This window comes from Zonotrichia albicollis, chromosome 2 (genome assembly GCF_047830755.1).
Source record: "Zonotrichia albicollis isolate bZonAlb1 chromosome 2, bZonAlb1.hap1, whole genome shotgun sequence".
Lineage (NCBI taxonomy): Eukaryota > Metazoa > Chordata > Aves > Passeriformes > Passerellidae > Zonotrichia > Zonotrichia albicollis.
Genome location: NC_133820.1, coordinates 53839242 through 53852554, shown reverse-complemented (window position 1 = coordinate 53852554; position 13313 = coordinate 53839242). Strand labels below are relative to the sequence as shown.

The 13313-nt window shown below is 40.2% G+C and overlaps 1 protein-coding gene across 1 annotated transcript; it reads left to right on the top strand.

Annotated features, from left to right (window-relative positions):
* The first annotated feature begins 1888 nt into the window (after nt 1-1888).
* Nucleotides 1889-8789, top strand: LOC102063176 (matrix metalloproteinase-27). The gene is made up of 10 exons (XM_005482629.2): nt 1889-2107; nt 2468-2706; nt 3331-3479; nt 3576-3704; nt 5482-5643; nt 5815-5938; nt 6646-6776; nt 6987-7146; nt 8319-8422; nt 8621-8789. The coding sequence occupies exons 1-10, from the start codon at nt 1955-1957 to the stop codon at nt 8728-8730; spliced, it is 1461 nt and encodes a 486-aa protein (XP_005482686.2). The 5' UTR covers nt 1889-1954; the 3' UTR covers nt 8731-8789.
* Nucleotides 8790-13313: the final 4524 nt, after the last annotated feature.

Genomic DNA, 13313 nt, shown 5'->3' with positions numbered 1-13313 from the left:
AGAGTGATTTGACCAACTAACTTAAAATAGGGTCATCCATAGTGACTTCATTCAATCTAGAGAAGTTGAAATCTCTAATTTAGACTACATTTTTAGTTTCAGCTAACATTTGTGTTTGCTCAGAAGACATTTGAGTGACAAATGATGGAGATATACATCATAGAAAACACTACCAGGGTTTTGCAACATGGCAATCTACACAACTCAGCAGCCAGTTCCCACTTCCCAAGGGAGAGAGACCGGAAAACGTTCACCAGGGATGTTTCACAAGCACGTCTGTAGCTGGCCTTGGGGTCTGGGAAAAGAAGAAGCTGTATAAAGTAGCTTCTGGTTACAGTTTCCTAATGCTTATCTTTGACATTTATTAGAGTTGGTAGACATTGAGCTACCCCATGACTCCTTTTCTCCTCTTAGAAGGCAGCAGCAGTGTGACCCCTGTTTTAACTGAGAAAGCTGACTGTCTACCACATCAGCAGTACTGACAATGTTACGCAGAGCGTCCAAGGAACCAGAAATAGTGCTGCAGCATGGTCATGACCTTAACACTATAACAGCAGGGACTCAACATTCCTAATTGTTCACAACATGGGTGTCTGTTATGTAGCTGTCTAAATCTGCATTATACCAACAAAAAATCTAATCAATATGGTAAAATAAAGACAGAACTGAATGGGACCCATACAATGCAATTATAATAATCAAGAGAAGAGTTTGTTGTTTTGGTTTTTTTTAAGTATCTGGGAAACGCCTTTAACAACAAGTCTAACAACGAGGATATCGGGATGAAAAAATTCACCATTAATGCCTCCAGCTGGAGAAAATTTGGCTGAAAGGGACAGCAAAAGAGCCAAAAACCAGAAGCGTGGGTTTCCTGAAAAAGCCACGGTCCAACATGAAGGTATTTCTTTCAACAGTTTTGTATAAGTTGAGTATGTGCTGTGAGAGCTCCTCTGGGGTGCTAAACACCTTCATCTCCCTTTGCTGCCAGTGGAAGAGGAAGGTGCTTGGCTGGAACAGGGTGAAATCCCATAATTTGTCACAGCTTGTGTGACTCTTGGAACTTCCCTTATTCTGAATTACTTAAGACAGGAAATAATCATATGCCCTGTGGCTAATGTGGTTAAACTGAAAAAAACGCTTTAGTGATGAAATGGCAGAAAGATAGATAGATGGATAGATGGATAGATGGATGGATGGATGGATGGATGGATGGATGGATGGATAGATAGATAGATAGATAGATAGATAGATAGATAGATGATAGATAGATAGATAGATAGATAGATAGATAGATAGATAGATAGAAAGAAGAGTATTCACATTCTTTAGGCTCAATTTATAAGGCTTGTTTATGTATATTTTGGATTCCACCAGAATAGTTTAAAAGAAAAACACTGCTTTAAAAAATTGCCAGAAAGAAGTGGGTAAGGAATTGGCATTTTCCATCATAAACCAATTTGAAAAGAAAATCTGCTTACAGTCATTTCTCCCAAAGTCTGTTCTGTTTTCTTTTTTATGGGATTCATACCTCATGCACAATTCCCATTTTCTAGGTGGAGAATGTAGAGTACCCTGACATTAGGTGGTCCCAATTCACACAGGTGTGTTGGGACAGTTTAAAAGGTTTTGCATTTGCCCACCACTTAATCTGGCATGAAATTGCTCAGGTTTGTCAAAGTCAGTGTAAAATAACTGAAACTGAGTGCCAGTTTTGAAAGGTAGCCAAGTTTTGAAAGTAGCCAATCTGCTTAGACAGATTCAAATCCCAACTGACTTCAGATGACTGTGAAGTCGGATGGGTTCAATTAAGTTTTATTGTGTTAGTCTGCACAATAAAAACAGTGTTATAACTTGTGTGGGGGGAATCAGAGTATGATGAGCTCTGAGTCAGTCTACAGCTGACTCTCCAGAGCACCCCATAACCATACAAACTGGGACATGAGAAAGGAGGCACATGGAGCAGAAAGCAGACAGCTCTCCTGCCAGGACAGGGATGAGAGGAAAAATGAAGGCTCTTTCACTCTGGCTTGTGATATGCACAGCTGTTTCTAGCGCTCTTCCCTTCCACCCAGAGAAAGACAATGAAGAAGATGCAAAGCTTGTACAGGTAACTAAATTGTCCATATCTGGGATCTAATGGGCCCTCTATTTTTAGACCTATTCTATGTGGTCCAGTTGCATAGCAGCTTGCTGCATTTCTGAGACAATGCTATTGCATAGAGCTCTGCTGCTCGAACTTTATATTAAAGTAGGATAAATCTGTACAAACTGGAAATGTCAAGTTAATAAGAGTCAGGACATTGTTGTCTGTTTCTGTTTAGCTATGATCGTCATGAAAACATCTGTTGTGCTCCAAAATCACAGGAAAGTTTTGCCAGCAACCTACACAAATAATATCAGTCTGAAGGTATTAATTTGTTCAAAAAACAGATCAAAATGTGAAACATGTCGCATTTTTTTTCACTAGAACTACTTGAATAAATTCTATGCTGTTGAGCCAGATCCAAATCAACTTGGATGGAAAATAAATGCTGAATCTGCAGCTGAAAAACTCCGGAAAATGCAACAATTTTTTGGTTTGAAAGTGACGGGAAAACTGGATAATGAGACATTGGAAATGATGAAGAAACCCAGGTGTGGGGTTCCTGATGTGGGTCTCTATGGCTTCACCCTGCCTGGATGGAAAAAAACCAAACTGACATACAGGTAGTATAATTACTTTTTGAGTTTAAATTTTAGATTTGTGGGTATCCAAATTTGTTATACTTAAATATAACTTCTATAGCAATTGTTTCCTGTTGGGAATACAAAAATGTTTCTCTCTCCACAGCTGTTAGCCATGCATGCTTCTGAGAAGAATTTCTGAAAATCAAGCTGGGTATTTTACATTTACTGGTTCAACCATAGTATTTTGCCTGTTATGTATCACTCCTGACAAATATTCTGTAAGCCAAACAGAAACATCAATTGCGCCCTGGACAAGCCTCGTTATCTTTAAAATTTGCTGAGACAACAGTGGAGTAGTCACAGAAATCTGAGGAGACAACTTTCCTCATGCTCAAGGGGCAACATCCTGGCTAAGGCCCATTTTAAGAAAAAATCAATAATGTGTACACAACTATTATGAAAAAGACATGTTGGAGAGTTATCACATACTCAAACACACTCAGTATTTACACATCAAACTCGCTCAGCCCAAGATGAATCTTGGGAACTATTTGTTTACAGGTTACATTGTTTCTTTATTTTATGTTCATCTTCTTAACCATGTTAGGGATTTTCCTTTTCCTGCAAATACTAAATATTATGCTTGAATTCTCATAACTGTAGAATTGTGAACTACACACCAGATGTGAGCAAGGAGGATGTGGATAAAGCAGTTGAGAAGGCGTTTAAAGTGTGGAGTGCTGTCACTCCGCTGATTTTCACTCGCATTCATAGGGGAATAGCAGATGTGATGATTGCTTTTGGGACCAAAGGTAAAATGAATACTGCACTCAATGCTAAAATTAATTAATATATTTTTCAATAGTCATTACCTAAGCTTAGTGTTGCATCAACTTCATATTATTTAGTTCATGGACATTGCCCTCGCTATTTTGATGGCCCCCTTGGAGTTCTGGCTCACACCTTTCCACCTGGCAATGGTTTAGGCGGTGATGTGCACTTTGACGAGGATGAAGACTGGACCACAGGCTCAGCTGGTAGGTTCAAAAATGGTTTATAAAGTGTTATGCAGATGAATAAATTTCATTCTGATTTTATTTAAGTGAAGGAAGAGACTGAGATGAAACTGTATTAACTATAAGAGCAGTTTGAGGATATTGCAGGCTGTTCACTAACAGGGATACTTACAGTGACACAGACATAAACACCTTGATCTACTCTAGTCCTTAATTAGTCCCTAATTAGTCCTGTTGGTAAAAATACCAACAGGACAATCCTTTTCAGGTAACAATGCCACAGACACAGCACCTGGGGACTGGTGGTGGCCCAGAGTTTCACAAGCCTTGATAAAAGCTTTCTCTTTTCCCCTCTGGTGCACACCAGGCCTGGCACTACCGTGGCCTGTGCTTTGCAGCAGCGCTCAGAGGACATCCCCACTACCTAAAAATCAATACAGCCACCAGGGATAAGGAAGAGCTGACTAAAAATTCCAGGGTAGGTTCAACAATAGGCAGCAGAGAGGGGAACACTGAGTGCCCAGGCTCAATCTGTCTGGGGGTGTCGGCTGTGCTCAGCCTCCAGGCTGGCTGTATAGCACCTACTGCCTCTGGCACATTACCCTCTGCTACTTTAGACCCTTTTCTCATCCACATTTTGGGGTGGAAAGCTGCAACAAGAGAACTGAGGTCAGGAAGAGCAAGGCACTAATGAACAGAGAAGTGCTGTAAAACCACTGCACAAGGAGGAGACTGTGGATTTATTGAGGTGGGAAAAAAAAGAGAGGGATGAGTGCTGGACATGTCACATGATTAAATGTGACGTTCTCCCCACACTGGGATTGAATGGATCAACCACGTGTTTTCTGCTGTTCCTCAGCAGCCCAGCTCTAGCAGCCAGACATTGCAGAACTTGGAACACTGGAAGACTCGTGAGAGGGGAGGACTGACTGGAAATATGTGTGGAAAAAATGAGGTTTTATTTTTGTTTGGATTCTTGACAAATGAATATTTTGGCTTCAGCCAGCCTTTCTTGGGCAATTCATGACCAGTCCTCTCCTCTGCCACAGACTTGTGCTCTTCATTAAGTCTGTTGACATTTCTGGATCTTGGTCTGCAGGACAGATGATCGTTCTTCCCTAATTCAGAAAGGCATCTTACTTGGAGGGACGCATGTTGAAGGAAATTTCATTTTTATTTCTTTATTTGGTTAACATATTTGACTGGGAATAAGCATGCAGAAGCATAATATTTCAAAAATTTATTTTGTTTCATAAATCTCTTAAGAAACCACATGCTTTAAAGTCCCAATGGTAAAAAGGTAAAGCATTCTGCTACTATTTTATTTTTCCTTGTCTATTCATGATCTCACCTTTCCTTCTCAGGTTTGTAGGAGGGAGAGTGACACACAGAGTGACACTTTGATACCTGCGGTGAGCACAGAGTGTGTCCTCATGCCTTGCCCTGGAGAGCTGTTAGTTTGATCTGACTCACTATCCAATCTGTTCTACCTCAGCCAGGAAACCCTGCCAGGACATTCCAGAGAGCTGCACCCACACTCACCCCCAGATATCTGCCCATGACACACACACACTTTCAGTAGCTAACAGAAAGCAAGAGGGTCAAAAGCCTTTCCCTTCTACTGGGGGAAGACCACAATCTTGTCTTATGCAAAAATATGTTCACCTAGATGCATTCCCTAGTGAAGGTCAATATACTGTATAAAAACCGTGCCTGAGCAATAGCCTGATGCTGTGATCATAACCGCCATTTACAGAGTAAAATTTGACTGATCTCTTCTCTCTATCCATTTCATAAGGGTTCAACTTGTTCCTTGTTGCTGCTCATGAGTTTGGCCATGCCCTGGGTCTCTCTCATTCTAATGATCAGAGAGCTCTCATGTTCCCCAATTATGCCTACGTCAGCCCCAGTGAATTTCCCCTCTCTCCAGATGATATAAGTGGCATTCAATCAATTTATGGTGAGTAAAATCCATGGCTTTAAAAGAAAAGGTAAACAGAGGAGAAATAATCTCTTTCACAATGTTTCACCATAAACTTAATCATATTCACATAATATTTTAAAAAGGCAAGGTGTGGAAGCCTTAATATTTCTACAATTAAGTGTAATCTTTCCAAAATTTCTCCCTCAGGATCCCCACCAAATTCCCCAGATAAAAGGCCAACCATCCCTACCTCGCCTGAAATCTGTGGCTTCCAGATATCTTTTGATGCTGTAACTACACTCCGACAAGAAATCATTTTTCTAAAGGGCAGGTAAATACTGATGGGACATTTGTCTGCATGAGATTTAATTTTTCTTGATTTATACAAAGACTGAATACTTTTGTGGTTCACATGTTTACAGCACTTACAATGAGAAAAAAGTATTTCAATTCATGGAAATGAAAGTTTTAGCAGATATTAGTTGCATTAGTATTTTACAGGATGCCCTGAAAAAAATGGCTTCATTTTTTTCCAGAAAAAACCTCAATCCCAATGAGACCTTATTCCCAAATGCACACATAGACAGTTACACTGAGTTGTGACTTAATTTTACTAATTTAAGTAAATAACAACTAGGAAATAAATACATTTGACCATACAGTTGAACCAATCTCTCCTTTGATCCCCTCTGCAAACCCAAAATCATCTGGGGAATTCATCTGCTGAAGAGGTTACAGTAAGTTCTACCTGGGCTCCTATAAACCTCTCACTATACAGTACAGGGACAACTTGAAATATTCAACTGCTTACAACTGATCATTTATCAATCAGTATCAGTGAAATGCCAGCATGAAGATAGAATAAAAAAACCAGACACTTCCCAGTGCAGGGACTTATTTCCTTTCTGACACATCAAGCCAGGTAGCTCCACTGACAAGAAAGAGCTTGTAAGCCACAGTGTTGCTCATATTCTTTTGCACACACAGAAGTTTCTGTGGTTTGTGATGTACTGCAAACCTGTTTCATATTTAAATCAGGCACTTATGGCGGGTATATCCTGATAACTCAGAAGCTGAACGTGAATTAATTTCTGCCTTCTGGCCAAATCTGCCTCCTGGTATTGAAGGTGCATATGAGAACACAAAAGATCAGATCCTGCTCTTCAAAGGTGATGTATGAGATTTTAGCTAAGTTTTTTTTCTTAATTTAATTATGTGGGCAGAAGGGATATGTACATAAAATACATTTTTCAAATAGATAAAATTAAAACTCAGAATATTTCATCTATTTTTCTACACCCTACAATAAAGGAGTGCATTTTGTAATTTACTCTCTGAAAATGACTGGCAGAACTAAATATTTTAATTTGTCTTAACAGGCAACAAATTCTGGGTTATCAGCGGATATCAGGTGTTGCTTGGTTATCCAAAGAATATCAACACACTGGGCTTCCCTAAAGGTGTCAAGAGAGTTGATTCAGCTGTTTGTAATAAAAATACAGGGAAGACAGACTTTTTCATAGGTGACAAGTACTGGAGGTAAGAAGAATTGACAAATGTTTTCCTAATAACAACTCCAATATAATCTGAATAAAAATTAAAGTGAACATGTGATAAAAGAGAAAGTAGACCTTTCAGGTAACTGTAGGTTCCCTCCAAATCCTATTCCCAAACTGGCATGAGTGAGTCTTGATACCCAAAGAGCAGGCAGGGGAAGAAAGAAGTCAGCTTTGGGAAGCTGAAAGATTCCTTCTGTGTGCAAGCACAGTGGCTGCAAAGGTCCTCAGATAACCAGAAGTTTGAACCAGGGCAAGCATGGTCCACACAGATTTTATTGTGACTAAGTGTGGGGTTCCTCAGTGATACATACAGTGTCATCTGGATTTTGAGATTCCTGTGGTTTCCTGTTTTTTGGTTTTGATTAATTTGGGTAGAGTGTTTACAATATCTTGCATTGTTCTTTTACTGCCTTGGTCACAAGACAACAGCATGCAAGTAAACCACAACACGCATTTCTTACCTAGTAACTCATTCTCTCAGCCTCAGATGCCTGTGAAAAATATTTCTTGTATCCAAGGAGAAGTGAAACAAAGGCTTTGTTTGCTTGGTTTGTTTTGGGTTTCTTTCCCCTGAGAGGGTTCCTCAAATCTGGAAGAACAGTTCAGGTTCTCCTTTCAAGTCCACTGAATTTAGTCCTATCTCATAAAAATTGTCCTGGCTCACATGGGAAAAACTTGATGTATTAGAAATAAGCCAGATTCCTTGCCACCATCTAAATTTGTCAGCTAGTAGAGGACTATGTACAATATCTTATCAAAGTCTGAGAGGAAGAGTCAAAATTCATGCTATAAGTATGTGCTATAGCAAGAATGAATCTGTCCAGTTTCCATGCACTGTCACACTGTTATCATCAGAGAAGGGACATCTCATCCCTGGAGTCAAAAATGTGAGTCTTCCTCCCATTTTTCTCACTTAAGATGCTTCTTTGGAAGTGTTTACCTTTATCAGCAATCAAGAAACAACCTCCTGGAAAACACAGTGGCCAGCATCCTGCAGCCATGTGTGGAAGTAAATAACACAACTTTCTCTTGCAACCCCAGAGAAACCAACTAAATTGCAGATGGGTAGGCATGTTTTAAAAGCTGCTAAACTCTGTGCAGAATTGAAGTCTAAACTCTGGAAAATTGCTTGTCTCCCTTCATATGATTTAGGTTTGATGAAAGCAGCCAGTCCATGGAGAAGGGTTATCCTAGACTGACACTTGATGAATTTCCAGGAATTAGTCAGAGGGTTGATGCTGTTTTTCAACAGAAAGGTAAATGAAATAAGCTTTTATGTAAAATCAGTTTAGTTCTAAAGATCATAAGTTCTGAAACTATGATGAATGTCATTATTGCTGCATCCTGCAAAAGACAGAAATGAAGAGATGCTCTCCTGTGTGTATGAAGGGGATTTGTCAGAACGAAGCTATTTCTTGTATCCATAATATAATGCTTTTCTTTTTCATTTCCAGGATTATTCTACTTCTTTCATGGACCGAAACAGTGGGAGTTTGACCCTGTTGCTAAAAAAGTTATCAGGGAAATGAAGAGTAATAGCTGGTTTCACTGTTGGCATTATTAAACTTCCTTACATTCAACGAAAGACAATAACTACCATTCCAGAGGTCTCAGAAATTGTTTGTATGTACACTGCTATACAGAATAGGCAACAGGACTAGTTTTCAAAAATACTTTCCATATATTTTAATAAATTAACATGTCAGCTTAAATTTTATTTTCAAATACTACAACTTTGGGGAAAATTGCATTTTTCCCATAAGTGAAAATTATACAAAATAATTTATTACTTTATTCTCCAGGTGGTTTGGGGTTTTTTTTTTTAGTAGTATGGCATTAAAGAGTTTTAGGTTGATGGCACCTGTTTTCTGCTTCATCTGTTGAAGGCATTCTACATTTCTGAGGTGTGAAAGGCTGCAGGTTGATATTCTATTATCCCTCCAGCATACAATGTTTCTACTTTGCCTCTTTTCTCTACAAAGAGCAAGGTTCTTTTCTCTCCATCTGCAAGATACAAGCTTTCATTAGCCACTTGCTTTTCTGCACTGTGCAGAAGATGCATTTTCCTGCGTCTTGTCCTGCTCTTCTTTGGCTGTTGCAGCTTTGTCCCTTTCATATCACAACAGTACTTTGACACTAAATCACTCTGAAGTGCCAATGTCTGAATTTCAAAATTATTTCACCTGATAATCACCCTGATCAGTCTTTATAGCATAAAAATTAACATTTCATCAGTGTCCACTTTGTCTGAAGCTATGAATTACATCCTTCACACATCAGCCCTGTCCTGTTCAAGAATAGATTCAACCACCATGTCATGGAGCACAACCTTTGCTTACTGATACAAACCATGTGCTTTTCATACATCTGACATTTATTGCCAGATGCAAACTCCAGATGCAACAAAATTTGTTGCCATGCAAACTCCTCACAAAATCAAACAAAATCTATAGATTCACAGTCATATCCTCTACAGGTATTTCTTTTACATTTAGTTCTGGAAACAGGCCCAGAACACAATGCCAAATTGTTGGCCATACAGAGTGCATGGCTGGGGATCTCTGAGAACCTGGTCTCAGTACTGGTTTGTCCTGCTGTTCTCCAGTTCTCACATTTTTGTCTGTTATACACACTTCTCCCATGATTTAGTAAAATGTTTCTTTTTGCTGTGTGTATTTTTATAACAATGCAGTGACCCCAGCATGAACCTTGCCCACCTGACTTGCTGTAAACAGCAGCAGTACCACTGTGCTGCTGCTATTGCTGTGAGAAACCCACTGGCTTTGATCCCACCAGGAAATCAAAGTAAAGGATTGAATGTGATGTTTCACTAATCTACAAGTCTAATCATGGGGAGCACCATCACCATTTTCATCCCCAAGAAAATGTAAGCCTAAAGTGGGGTGGTATGGTAGACATTTGAGGGAGATTCATCTGACTGCTTTAGCTTCCTGTCTAGATATATGAAGGGGAAGAACTTTTCCACAACATTACTCATCTCATCTCCTTTCATCTCATCTCATCTCATCTCATCTCATCTCATCTCATCTCATCTCATCTCATCTCATCTCACTCAAAGACTATGCTGGAGCAAACCAGTGTCTTCAGCCTCCATAGAAAACATCTCTTTGCAGAAGAAGGCTACCCAACTAGCTTAGAGTAGCTGCCTTTCAGACAGATAAGGCTGGGTGGAATTAATAGCATCTTTGATGCCTATCTCTCAGTTTTTATTCAGAATAGGACATCCTACATTTCTCCTCTATGATGTTTGCTTTTTTGAAAAGTTACAACAGCAGCATTATCACCACAAGCCAGCGATAAAAGTTGTCTGAAGGCACCTGCTTGCACTTGTGATATCCTACACAAAAAAAAGCAGAATATGCTGGAGGCAGGTGGAACAGAGATTATTCCTTAGCTATTTATGTCTTTTCAGGCTCCTTAAACTCTTCTCCAGCATTCAATCAAATTGATGGCTGTGTAGTAGAAAGCACAGTTTAACAGCACAGCCAGAGAAGCGGCCAAGTTACACCCAGGTGTTTATGGTCAGAGGCAAGATTACTCTTTAACACACTGTCTGCTCAGTGTGTAATATGATTGTAATTTTAACTTCAAGAAACGTTTAATCATTGAGTCATAGAGGAGATTATTCTGTTCTTTGCAATACATAGGCAAGTTCCACTGTCTTCAGATATATAAACAATCATACTAGCCTGTGCTCCTTCTTTTCTTAAGTGAAACATTGTTTCATAATTTATAAAAAACCCTGGTCTTAAGGCAAGTTAATCTTTAACAGTGGAAGGTAGTTCATGAAGAGTTCTGACTGGCAGCTCTGGCATTTTGTTAAACCAGTGTGAAGTTCATGTTCACAGGTCCCTTGTGAAAATGAATAAAGCAATCTGTATCGCTTTTCCTTTATTAGCAAAGAAGGCCTAAAAAGTCATTCCCAACACAGAAAGACTTGACTTCTGATTAGTGGTAACAGCTTGGTCACTCAGTTTTCCCTCTCTGATTGTCATTTCATTAGAGGAGTAGGAACCAGTATAGGAGTGTCAGAACAGAAGAGTGCTTACTGGTGATCCTGTCCTTCCATCTCTGGACAACATGGGATTATGTCTTGCAGCTCACTGTATCCTCCCACAGCCCCAGAGAGTCCCCAGTACCTCTCCCCCTCTCCTTTTCCTCCTATAGCTCCTCATAATGCATGTCCCCATATTATATTTAGGTATCTAGCTGGGCAATGCTGTGCAGTTACCCGTGGGGTGACCAGCCACTGGCCCCACAGCCCGGCCCAGGGATGAATAATCTGTCTTCCCATCAAAAGGGGTTTTTCTCTTCTAGCCAGCTGCTATTTTCCATAAAACCAGAAGGAACTGTGGAATTTCAGTTTGGCTTGGAAAAATTGGTCAGAACCTCCAGTTGCTGTAGAACCAGATGGACACACAGAAAACAGAATCCCATGTGGTAAAGCTGAAATAATTGTCTCAGTGTTTTCACTAAACATTCTTGCTTTCCACTGCAGATTTACGTTCCGTTTTATAATATTGTATTCCTCTTACTGTTGACAAGAGAGTTTGAGAGGGCATACAAGGAAAGGCAGAAATTACATATAAAACCAAGGAGACAGCTGATCCACATTTGTCTTCCCAGTTGTTTCCTGTCACCAAGAAAAATGGTCATTTGCTTCTCATCCAATTGATGGTTTTCAACAGCTGTTTTTCAAATTAACAAGATCCTAAGATGATGAGACTGAACTAAAATGAGGAAATTGTACATCCTAATGTAATGTGTTACTGAGGCACACAAACTACAGCATTCCTGGTAGATTGTCCTGAAAAGTCCTGCTCACTTCTTTGCTTGCAGGAACCCTATCTCTCGACACTGGCATGGGAGTGTTTCAGCTAACAGAGTGGGGCAGGAGCTACGTATGATTAAATACTTGCTAGAGCAGAGCTGAAAAGCCACATCTTACCCTTTCAAGTGAGCAATTCTCTTCTGAGCTCTCATGTGACAGACAGATACACCAGAAGCCCTGAGAACACTGATACTGATTTTTTTTTAGGGGTTTAGTACCTTGAAGGAAGAAAAAAGATAAGCATGGGAGCTTACGCATAAAGAAAGAACTTGCTATTGCCTGGCTGTACATAACCATTCTTCCCTGCACTCTCTCATAACTTCATGCCCCTTGCTGCAAATTGCCCAAGTCCCAATAAAAGGAAATGAAGGTGCAAGGCTGTGTTTAAGTGCTGATAGCCAACGTGTTCTTTGAGCAGCTTATGAAGTTTGAACCTTTTTGAACACTGGTCCATCAGACATGCCAGAGCCACACCCAAAGCAGAGAACTGAAACCCAGTCCAGACATTGCAGGTGCTGAAACAGAACATCAACAAGAACTGAGGGTGAGTGGCACAGTGCAGATGAGAGACCTGGCCAAAACAGGGAGAGCATTTTGCTGAGGTCTACACACCCAGGCAGAGAGCCTTGCAGAGGGAGCCCTTTTAGTGACAGCCATCTCAGTGATATTACTGAGTGTACCTTGCACATGTACTTTGCAGACAAAATCTAAGGATTTGACAGGTGGATTCTGTGGTTCTGGCTGTAAATCAGACATTTTCATGGTCTATCTGCATTAACAGATTAAATCAGCTTGGGATAAGGGATATCTGTTGGATTTTTCCTCAGGCATCCCAGGCTTCATGTGTTTTATGGTCTGTAAGCACTGTAGCTTGCCAACTTCAGATAACTTAGTGGACACAGATCCATGTGTGTGTTTTTGTATGCTCCTTAGAGTACTTTGTCCCCATATGGGTGTATGTGGGTCTGCAGAGGCTCTGTGGGGCTCTGCAGCCTGCAGGAGCTGAAGGAGCAGGGAAGGTGTGGAAATGCCTTCTCTGTATGATAGGAACAAATGCTGCTGCTGGAACCAAGGACATACAACCTCCACAATAATGAACAGCACAAGGCTCCAAACTATCAGATACAAATCCAACATGGGCTCCTAAAGACTAGGTCTGGTTCTGGGGTGGGTAACTCAGCCTCTGGATATTGTGTCTGTTTGACCTCGGACTGATGAGGGTGGTGATCACTTTTGGACCATTTGCTGCAGGAGGTTAGCACAGGCTCCCAAATAAAACGCTGTTTCTTGCAACA

Bases quoted from the DNA above. Each gene is read 5' to 3' on its own strand.
- LOC102063176 (XM_005482629.2), top strand. From the start codon at position 1,955: ATGGAGCAGAAAGCAGACAGCTCTCCTGCCAGGACAGGGATGAGAGGA. The intron at 2,108-2,467 runs GTAACTAAATTG...TTTTTTCACTAG, and splicing joins AAGATGCAAAGCTTGTACAG to AACTACTTGAATAAATTCTA. The intron at 6,777-6,986 runs GTGATGTATGAG...TTGTCTTAACAG, and splicing joins TCAGATCCTGCTCTTCAAAG to GCAACAAATTCTGGGTTATC.